At 39.4% G+C, this 11,748-nt stretch overlaps 1 protein-coding gene across 1 annotated transcript; it reads left to right on the forward strand.

Moving 5' to 3' along the window:
• The first annotated feature begins 108 nt into the window (after window positions 1-108).
• Window positions 109-6,010, forward strand: LOC131017847 (putative late blight resistance protein homolog R1B-16). The gene is made up of 2 exons (XM_057946588.1): window positions 109-3,543; window positions 5,736-6,010. Exon 1 carries the CDS (start codon window positions 952-954, stop codon window positions 3,508-3,510), a length of 2,559 nt encoding a protein of 852 aa, XP_057802571.1. The 5' UTR covers window positions 109-951; the 3' UTR covers window positions 3,511-3,543; window positions 5,736-6,010.
• The last annotated feature ends 5,738 nt before the right edge of the window (window positions 6,011-11,748 follow it).

Consider the following 11,748-nt stretch of genomic DNA (forward strand, 5'->3'; position numbering starts at 1 on the left):
TACTACTAAAGTTGTGGAACCTATGTCACAAAACAAGAAAAAAAATAAAGAAGAAGTTGTGGAGCCTTCTTGAAATCTTCAGAAAGTAGCACTTAAGACTACTGTGTTGTTAGGATGTCTCAATTCACATTAGTTTTTTCTGAGTAATTAAAGTTGTTAAATATTGACTTACTATTTGATTGCAATTTGTTATTTCTTAGAAGAAATAATAAAATAAGAATTGTAGCTGTAACATACCTTGTTTTAGAATGAAATGAAATAATAAAAGAAATAGCTTACTGTTCATCATGTGGAAGAGGGCCCTCTGCTTTGGAATTTTTCACCTTTATTAAACAGTGCTGTACCCATCAAAGACAGGTATTGCTTTTCTTGGTATGTCCCAGTTTGGCTACATCACTATCAATCCCCCCTCTCTTTCTTCTTTTTTGAAAACCACTATATTATGTATTTTTGTACTGATCATATTGATTTAATTTCTTGTTATTATTTATTCTCTTTTCTTGTTTGATCTCAGGATTTATTCTCTTATTTTTGTTCTGTAGTGATTGGTTTTATCTAAATTCTATTGGAATTATTTCGTCTTGTTTTCATTCTGTGACATTTAGTTTTTCTTTTTTCCTTTTAACTGGTATCTGTATCTGAACAGTGAAATTAATATCACATCATGATTTATGAATATTGATAGCCATAAATGGTTGAAGGCCACAAAAGTTCCTTTTAAAGAATGAGTGGATGACTTTGTCATTTTGGCCCACCAGTTGTACAATTAAAAAGTAGACAAATTTCACTCGCTTTATTGTAAAAATATATGCTATCCTTGGCTAGTTGGCTTTATGTGATTCAATTATCAACAATTTCTTCTGAACTAGTCCTGCTCTCATTTTTCCAGCTTGGTTTACATTGATTTGCAAAAAAAAATTCATAGAAACTTCTTATTTGTGATCAGCAAATATGGCTTATGCTGCTCTTCTTTCCCTTGCCCAAACCACTGGAAAAATAATCTTAGATCAAGATAGATATCCCATTTCTCGTGATAAAAAACAGCAAATTCGATCTGTCTATGCACCATTTATTTTCTTGCAAGAGTTTCTTGAAGATTTTCCACAGAAAGCCAACATTTTAGATGGGCGTATCAGAGATTTAGCATATGAAGCAGAAAGTTTTATTGAGTCTCTCATGCTGGAGGAAGTTGCATCACATTGGTGGACAGCCTTAGCTTCCAAATCCAAGTTTAAACACCAAATGAGAAAGATAAGAGAAGAAACAGATTCAATCAGAAGGGAGGTTATGATCATGAAGAATAATAACGCAGATGCAGTGCAACTTGGTGTTTCTTCTTCTTCTTCTTCTGCAGTAGGCTCACCATCTAGACCTGCTACCGTTGGCAAGATTGACTATATGGTTGGTTTACTTGAAGATTTGGTCGCAATAAAGCCTCGACTTTGTGGAGGATCACCGAATTTAAAAGTTATCCCAATCGTTGGAATGGGAGGTATAGGAAAAACTACTCTTGCAAAGTGTGCTTACAACGACCCACTAACCGTGCAGCAGTTCGATATTCGTGCTTGGGTCACAGTATCACAGGACTACAATGCAGATGTAATTTTGTCAGGCCTCCTAGCATCCATGGAAGAATTTAACAAAGAGAGATCTGAGCAGAGCAGTGAATTAGTTGGGGAGAAAGTGTTCAAAATCTTGAAAGGCAGAAGGTATTTCATTGTAATGGATGATGTTTGGAGTACAGAGGCTTGGGATGATGTAAGAATTATACTTCCCGATGATGGTAACGGAAGCCGAGTCATGTTAACGACAAGAGAAACTGATGTGGCTGCTTATGCTGATTGTTTGAGCGGTCTCCACAAGATGCGTTTGATGGATGAGTCTCGAAGTTGGAATCTACTTCAACAGAAGGTGTTTGCACATAAAGATTGTCCTCCGGAACTGGAGAACATTGGAAATGAGATCGCAAGAAGCTGCAAAGGTCTGCCTCTTGCAATCGTCGTGGTTGCAGGACTCCTATCCGCGGTTAGCAACAATGTAGCTTCATGGAGCGAAATTGCACGAAATGTAAATTCAGTTACTATAGGAGAAGGACAATTTGAAAAGATATTGTCTTTGAGTTACACTCACTTGCCTCACTATCTGAGGCCTTGTTTCTTGTACATGGGAATGTTTCCAGAGGATTGTGAGGTCCGCGTCTCAAAACTCATCAAATTATGGGTAGCTGAGGGATTCTTGAGACGTCTGAACAGATCCAAAACCTTAGAAGAAGAGGCGGAAGAGTTTTTGGAGGATCTTGTGAAGAGAAATCTTGTTTTGGTTACCAAGAGGAAGTGTGATGGCAGGATCAAAAGTTGCAGCCTCCATGATCTGATGCGAGATTTGTGCATAAGAAAAGCGCATGAAGAGAAGTTTCTTGTGAGCTTTAGCAGTGGGCTTTCAGTAAAAGGCAGAAAAAATCAGCGGCGTGTAAGTGTTACTCCGTCGGGTTTACCATACTTCTCAGAATTTTATGGCTTAACCATTCATACGATTTTGTGCTTCAATGGCATTTCTGTAGCAAACATGTTTGAAAGATTTAGATTGCTGAGGGTATTGGATGCAGGAGATGTTTATGTATTATCACTACCAGATGAACTATTTGACCTATTTCATCTGGTATATCTTGCTATCTACTATCTTGGAACGATTCCTGCAGCCATTTCGAAACTTCATAATCTTCAAACTTTACACCTTCGTGCAAAGAATGAATGGAGGCTTTTTAGAGCCCATTCTGTCCATTTGCCACAGGAAATTTGGAGGATGCCACAATTAAGACATCTTGTCTTCTATGGCAGGTTACCTGATCCAGAAGGAAGAACAACTTCTAGTCTAGAAAACCTCCAAACACTTTCGATAGTGTCACATGTCATTTGTAGTGAAAGGATTTTGAGAATGATCCGAAACCTAAAGAAGTTAGAAATTGATTGCTCTGATTGTCGACCAGGTGAAGTTTGTCTGAACAATCTGGTACATCTGCGTCAACTTGAAGATTTGAAGTTACGTTCATCTTTTGGTAATTCATTTTGCCAGAAGGATCTCTTCACTTTTCCTAGGGCGCTGAAGAAGTTGACCTTAAGTCGTTTGCCTCTTCCTTGGGAGGAGATGACAATTGTTGGTTCATTGCCAAATCTTCGAGTGCTTAAACTGACTCATCAGGCTTGCAAAGGCAACACATGGGAAACAACCGAAGGAGAGTTCCCTCTTCTGGAATTTCTGTTGATAGAAAAGTCAGATCTCGAGCATTGGATAACTGAAAGTAGCCACTTCCCAATGCTCAAGCGCCTGGTACTCAATGACTGTTGGCAGCTCGTTGAAATACCCGTAGACATTGGAGAAATTCCGACACTTGAACTGATTGAGGTGAAGGGCAAGGCGGGAATGCCACTTGTGGAGTCGGCCAAGAGGATTCTAGCAGAACAACAGGAATGGGGAAATTCTCTTCAAGTTCGTTGCATGACTCATCGATGATATGCTCAATCCAAACTTACGTGGATCAGCCAGGTACTTTGTTGCACCTGGTTCATCGGGAAATATGACAGTTTTTGCTTCTATATGTTTCATCATTAAGACATGCATTTGGATATTTCTATAACCAAATGATATTGTGTGGTTGAGAGGAATTCTCTGAATAGAAAATGGCCATTTTCTATTCGTGTCAAATAAATTATATTGTGTGATTGAAGGGAACTCTCCGAATAGAAAATGGATTATGAGAGTGGGTGACTTGATTTATTGATTGGTCTGTGTAGATATATGTATGCCACATCGGAATTCACAATTAAATGTGTTGTTCCATTTCTCTTATGAGAATAAGTTCAATTCTTTGAAGAATGAAGGCACAAACTCTGACGATAGGTGTCACTATCCTTCGTCTTGGATTAACTACACTTGCCATCTGAAGTGGCCAAGAACCATCTTTTCACTCATAGTTTTCTTGAAGGATTCATTTCCAAGTTGTATGAGAGTTGCGCCTTCTTCATTGGTTTTGGATTACTTCTGTGATGCATAATTCCTTTCCTATGATAGCGATTCGAACCTTGTTCAGTTGCTTTTGGTCTTGCTTGTCTATTGTAAAGAGCTGGGCAACTTGTCGCTCTAAGGCAGAGTTGTGTCATGGTGCTTTGTGAATTCTACTTCGATATTATGTGTCCTGTTATGCTCTTTGATTCATCTGCACAATCAAATATGCCATATTAGGAATCCAATCCAATACAGCTTTGTTAAATGGGCCAATTTCAAAGAATCTGTTTTTTGTGAGTTTGATGGATTTTCATATTAGAACATGTCACGTTTGAACTTTTCTCAACGTTTGATTTTTTTTATATCAAATTTGTACATACACATCCTTGTGAAATGATGATCATGAGAATATAATGGTCCATGTGTCATTTAGAGCCATGTAGACATGCTGCAGAACTGGCGTACTGAAATGAAATGTTGAGTAGCAATTTGATAGTTACAAAAATTGTCCTCATCTCATTGTTGAAAAAAAAAGTGTGAATAAATTTTTTTATATCTATAGGCTTGAGATGCCTTCTTTTTTTACCCTCATTTTCTACAAAAGAGAAGTGCGCCATTTTTCCTTTCTTATTTTCATTTCAAGAAGAGATACACAAAAAATGGAGGGATAATATTATCCCTTCTTGAAGTGAAAATAAGAAAGAGAAAATGGTAAACTTATCTTTTGTAGAAAATGAAAGAAAAGAAATGTGGCATTTAAAGGCATAATTTTTTGTTATCCCTTGTTTTCCATGATAAATTTATCAATCAAAGAGAACACACTCTAAGTTGATAAAATTAAAATAATGTGATATTATTAAAAAAGGTCCTCATCCCCATTTCCTATTGTGATGATGATTTGAAGCCTCAATCTATTGATTAGAGATGAAGTGTTTTACCAATTGAGTTGTGCTTTATTGTCATTCTTTGAAGTTCGATATGTGAAGCATAATTAGAATTAGAAAAGTATTACTTGTATAAATTTATCAAAAAATAAATAAATAATAATTGTTACTTTGATTTGGGCTATAAATTAGTTTCTTGAGCTTCTTACACAATAGGAGCAATGAAACTAGAGAATCACATAAAGTTGTTCGGGTTAAGATGTACATTGTTGTAATGTGAAATTACATGATTTATATATATAATAATTTTCCACTAGGAACTACTGCAAGAATAAGAATTTCAGCATTTGTAATTACTCATGAACTAATTTTGGATGAATGAGAAATTAACGCCGAATTTTTAATCATAAAAATTTGTTCAATTTAATCAACTTTTTTTAGGGGTTCTAGAAAATAAGTAACTTTTTTGAAATTACAATTTTTGTGTGATTTTTGAACTCTGGTGAATTAAATCACCATTTTTATTATTTATTTTTTTGTCCCCAAGGGAACACCAAGCGGTGCGATCTCCTGTGTGTGAACAGTGAGGTCTCGGGTTCAAAGTTCAAACTCCACTGCTCCCCCCTCCCCAACTCCCCCAAAAAAAAAATCACAATTTTTCAATTTCTTCCCTCCAATTACAATTTCAAAATAATTTGTGATTTTATTTGTAACACCTTTTCTTTTTTTTCTTTTTTTGCATTCTTGTTTTATTTTCTGGGTGACCCACGATAATAATGATATGTATTCTTATCACTTCTTCTTGTTGTTTTCTAAGACGTTCTTCTTTCTTGATCTGATTTTTCCCAGGAAGGTCAAACGAAAGAAAAAAAAAAATTGTTCCTCAACGTAGCCACAGAGATGGCTTATGCTTCTCTTGTCTCCCTTGAAAACACCATAGATCGATTCCTGAATCACAATCTATTTTCCATATCTGTTGAAGAAACACAACAAATTACATCTCTCCTCGAGTATGTTACTCCCATTCGAGACTTTCTCGAAGAATTTCCAGAAGAATCCAAGAGTTGGGAAGAGCAAATGAGGGAACTGGCAAATCAAGCAGAAGATATTCTAGAATATCTTGTATTGGAGAAGGTTTTTTTGCCTTGTGATGTTGAATCTGAATCCTATCCAAGTGAAAACCACAAACTCGACCTGAAAAAAGTTGTCGAGCAGACTTGTTTGAAGCTGGAAAAAGTGATGGAGGAGTTTCCTGAAGATTTCCCAGACGAAGCGAAAGCTAACAGTTTGGAAGGCCGAATCAGGGAGGTAGAATATGAAGCTGGAGATATATGTGAGTTTTTCGAGTGGGAGGAAACTCACAGTCGTTTTAGAGAAAAATGGAGATTCTTACCAGCAGAGTTTACCAAGTTCAAGTCCAAACTCCAGTTCATACACCACTTGAACAAGACAAGAAATGAAATCGATTCGATCATGAAGGAGGTGATGGCCATTAAGAGCAACAGCGATGCAGCCGCTTCATCACCCACACTTGCACCAGTTGATGATATAGTTGGTTTCAATGAAGATGACGGTGATGAATCTAAATGCCATCGAAGTGCAAAACATGAGCTCCAGCTGGAGAAAGTTATCGAGGAGATTGCTTTGCTTGCTGCAAAAGTGAAGAACATAAAGGATAGTTCCACTTCCAGAAGCAAAAATATTCATTGTGGTGCTAATTCTTCTGCTCATTGTTTTTCAACAGCTGCTCCACCTATCTACAGAAACTCCATGGTTGGTTTTGAAGATCATGCGATGAACATCAAGGACCGGCTCTGTGGAGAGCCATCCCGACTCCAAGTCATCCCAATCTGTGGTATGGGTGGCATCGGCAAAACTACTCTTGCTAGAAACGTTTATGATGATCCATTAATTACAGGTCATTTTGTGATTCGTGTTTGGGTTACAATATCACAAGATTATAGCGCACAGAGAGTTCTTTCAAGCCTTCTGGAGTCCTTGAAAGAGTACAATACAGGTAGATTGGGACAAAGAGATGACGAAAAAGTGTACAAAATTTTAATGGGTAGGAGGTATTTAATTGTGATGGATGATATTTGGAGAAGTGAGGTATGGGATGTTGAGAATAAGATTCCAAAGTTAGTCAAAAGAAAAAGCAGCATGTAAAGTTAGTCAAAAGATAATCAAGGATCCCTTAATTATAGGGATCCTCATGATGTTGTAGGGATCCTCATGATGTTTTAGAATATCAGCTCCCTTCTTAATACTATAAAAGGGGATGATTGTATAAGCAAGAAATATCAAGAAAAAAAGAAATATACAATCTTCTTCTATCCTTCTTCTATCCTTCTTTGTTCTCGGTTCAATCCTAAAATGATAATACTATGTTTTAACATGGTATCAGAGCAGGATTAACCATGGAACTCAGTTTTTTTTTCATCATTGTTCCTATACCTTCTACAAACCTTTGTCTCGAATCAAGGCTGAACAGCCCCCCTTCCTGAAAAAAAAACAAGAACTCCCACAACATGTCAGAGGGTGAGAGTGAAACAACAACAACAAATCCAAATGAGTTAACGGTACAGATTGCAAATCTGGTACAAAACTCAAACAACGTCTCGCTGGGATTCAAGCTGGACGGCAACAACTATGCCGTATGGGCCCGTCTTATGAAGGTGGCCATAGGGAGCAGAGGCAAATCCAGTCACATAACCGGCAAACCACCACCACCAAAAACAACGGATTCCGACTACTACAAATGGGAAGAAGCAGATTTGTCCGTGTTTTCATGGCTGCTACAGAACATGGAAGGGAAGTTAGTACTCAATTTCGCCCAACACCAAACTGCTAAAGCCGTATGGGATAGCTTGGCCGTTACATATGGAAGTGGAACTACTGATCCACTCCAGATTTATGATCTGGAAGTAAGAGCAAACAAAGTAAATCAAGGGCAACTAACATTGGAGGATTATTGGAACAACTTACAGGCGATTTGGCTCAATATCGACAGAAGAGAACCTAATCCCATCGATTGTTGCGAAGAGGGAATCACAAAGTATCGGAAATTGATTGAAAGCCGGCGACTATTCCAATTCCTATCGGGATTAGATGCGAGATACGATAACATCCGGCGAGATATCCTCAAGGAATCTCCCTCTCCCTCAGCTGAATCGGCATTTTCTAAAGTAAGACGGGAGGCCGCCCGGCTACTGATTTTGCAACCGGCAACCAACCACGCCGACTTGGAGATCGCATCACAGGGAGGAATCGGTACGGGTCTTGCTGCTGCTCGACCCCTGTTCTCACGGTCAGAAGGACCGCCACCAATCAACCGCCACCAATCAACTGCTCGACCCCTGTTCTCCGGCGCCCCGTCGCAACGAAAGAAGGAGGACAAGTCGAAACTTTATTGCAGCCATTGTGGGATGCAGAGACACACAAAAGAGATGTGTTTTCAGATCGTGGGTTATCCCGAATGGTGGGATAAAAACCGAGGAACAGCTAAAGGGAAGGTAGCCGTGACCGTTGACAGCCAAGAAATCGCCGGCTCGGCAGTGGCGGTGGGCGGCAGCCATCATCCGATGGGCGAGAAAAGGGGAGCAGCGGCAGTGGCGGTGGGCGGCAGCCATCATCCGATGGGCGAGAAAAGGGGAGCAGCGGCTGTGAGGGAGGCGGCTCAAATGGGGAAAGAAGAAGGTATAGCGGCGCAAATGGGGGAAGAAGAAGGTATAGGGTTTGGTGGATATCCACTAAACCCTCCAACTTTTCGAAAATTCCAAAATAAACCCCATTTTATTCCCTTTCGGTCCACAAGTTCGAATAAATCACAAAATGCACCCCATTCAAATTATTTTGAGCCCCTAAATTCAGATAAATTACATAGAGAACCCCAAGTTTTCAACAAATCTGAAAATGACCCATATTTTTACATAAATTCCATAAATACCTCTCGTGCCTACCAAGTATCAAATAAAACAGGAGATAGGGATCAAGGATGGATTTTTGATTGTGGTGCCACAGATACAATGACATTTGATAAAACCGATATCGTTGAGTCATCACAACCCTTTAGAATCCATGTCCAAACTGCTAGTGGTGAATTGACTAAAGTTGAAGGAGCCGGAACTATAGAAATTACTCCCACTTTAAAATTATCTAATTGCCTATATGTTCCATCTCTTTCACACAAATTACTGTCTATCAGTCATGTTACAAAGGAACTAAACTGTACTATGCTCATGCATCCCCATTTCTGTCTTCTTCAGGATATCAGAACGGGAGAGATTATTGGGCGTGGCACTGAGCGGGATGGACTGTACTATGTGGATGAGATAGCTCAACAAGGCAAGGTGATGCTGGCTCACGGAACTGCAGACCGGGAAGCCTGGCTTTGGCACCGACGTTTAGGGCATCCTTCCACGGGTTATCTTAAGCTTTTATTTCCTAAACTTATGAAAACTGAGGGTTTATCTTGTGAGACTTGTATTTTGGCCAAAAGTCACAGACAATCTTTTAAGCCTAATAATACTCAAGTAAACTCGATTTTTTCACTTGTTCATTCCGATGTTTGGGGTCCGTCACCTATCATGGGGGGTCAAAGTTTTAGATATTTTTTGCTCTTTATTGATGATTGCACTAGGATGACGTGGGTATATTTTCTAAAACACAAATCTGAAGTTTTTGAAAAGTTTACTCATTTCTATACCATGGTGCAAACTCAATTTCAGAAAAATATTCAAACCCTTAGAACAGATAATGGGGGGGAGTTTATTAATCATTCCATGAAACATTTTTGTCACCAAAAAGGTTTAATCCATCAAACTACATGCCCCCATACTCCTGAACAAAATGGTGTTGCTGAAAGAAAAAATCGAATTTTACTTGAAATGACTCGAGCCATGATGATTGAGTCAAAAGTACCCACCTCATTTTGGCCAGAAGCAGTTGCAACCTCTGTTTACCTTATAAACCGTCTCCCCACCAGAACCCTCCAGCTTAAAACCCCTTTGCAAAAATTATCTACCCTTGCTGAGATACCTGAAACCCTTACTCTTCAACCTCGTATCTTTGGGAGTTCTGTATTCGTTCATATTCCTAAACATGAACGAACAAAGCTCTCTCCTTGTGCTCTTAAGTGTGTCTTTGTTGGTTACGGGGTCAATCAAAAAGGGTATCGGTGTTACAATCCTCAAACCCGTCAAATCCTAACCACCATGAACTGCAATTTTTTAGAAACAGAATACTTTTACAACAACCATCTTACCAGTCAGGGGGAGAGAGAGAAAGAGAGTATAATTGACCTGTTAAGCTGGTTGCCAAAGCCGGATCCGGAAGCAGATCCAACAGAGGAAGTTAACCTGGCCACCGAGCATACTTCATCTACATATGAACAATCCAATCCACTACATGAGTCGCCTAGATCTTCTCCTAATCTGATATCTGGGGTAAGAATGTCTGAACCCACCATCTTACCTTCCGAGCTTACTAATCCTATCTTTCAAGATGAAGAAGTGGAACAGGAAAATATGTGTACAGCAGAGGAAGATAGGGGGAGATATGTGCTACCGCCAAGGAGTACACGAGGTGTTCCTCCGAAACGATACACCCCCGAAAAAGCTGGGAGAAATTCTCGATATTCTATTGGGGGTATCGCCAAAGGGAACCTTTCCAAAACTGCAGCTGCCTATGAAGTAGCTTTGTATGACGAAGAGATCCCGAAAAATGCGGAACAGGCTTTAAAGATTCCACATTGGAGAGATGCCATGAAGAACGAAATAGGTGCACTAAATCGAAACCATACATGGGAGAAGTGTAGACTACCAAAGGGGAAGAAAACCTTATATGGGCTCAAACAGTCTCCCAGAGCTTGGTTTGGAAGATTCACCGCAGCCATGAAGAAGTTTGGGTACCAGCAAAGCAACTCAGATCACACCTTATTCTTAAAGAAACGAGGTGATTTGATCTCTTGTTTGGTCATTTATGTTGATGACATGATCATAACAGGGGATGACACAGAGGAGATTCAGAAGTTGAAAGAAAGCTTGTTCAAAGAGTTCGAAATGAAGGACTTAGGAAAACTAAAATACTTCCTCGGAATTGAAGTTCTCAGATCAAAGAAGGGGATCTTCATCAACCAGAAAAAGTATACTCTAGATCTCCTAGCTGAAACTGGAATGCTAGATTGCAAGCCAGCAGAAACTCCTATTATTATAAATCATGGGCTACAAATTGTGGAAGGAGCTCAGTTAGCCGATCGAGGACAATATCAGCGTCTGGTAGGGAAACTTATCTACCTATCTCATACTCGACCTGACATTGCTTATGCTGTTGGTGTTGTTAGTCAATTCATGCACCAACCACAGGCTGACCACATGGAAGCTGCGCTCAGAATTGTGAGATATTTGAAGAAGACCTTTGATTATGGAGTGCTGTTCAAAAAGACTGGACATCTTGAGATACAAGCTTACACCGATGCTGACTGGGCAGGAAACCCGAATGACAGAAAGTCAACTGCTGGATACTTTGCATCTGTGGGAGGAAATCTAGTCTCATGGAGAAGCAAGAAACAAAAGGTGGTTGCTCTCTCAAGTGCAGAATCAGAATTCAGAGGAATCAAGAGTGGGTTAACCGAAGTCCTTTGGCTAAGAAGATTGTTGATGGAATTAGGCCTACACCCAACAAAGACGTGCCAAATGTACTGCGACAACAAGGCTGCCATCAGCATATCTGAGAACCCAGTTCAACATGATAGAACTAAACATGTAGAAGTGGATAGGCACTTTATCAAGGAAAAGATTGAGGAAAAGATTGTGGAGCTCCCGTTTGTGAGGTCCGAAGATCAGCTAGCTGATATCTTAACTAA

Source organism: Salvia miltiorrhiza, chromosome 3 (assembly GCF_028751815.1).
Source record: "Salvia miltiorrhiza cultivar Shanhuang (shh) chromosome 3, IMPLAD_Smil_shh, whole genome shotgun sequence".
In the NCBI taxonomy this organism is placed as follows: Eukaryota; Viridiplantae; Streptophyta; class Magnoliopsida; order Lamiales; family Lamiaceae; genus Salvia; species Salvia miltiorrhiza.

What these genes read in the sequence shown, in the direction of transcription:
- LOC131017847 (XM_057946588.1), top strand. Translation starts at nt 952, where the DNA reads ATGGCTTATGCTGCTCTTCTTTCCCTTGCCCAAACCACTGGAAAAATA.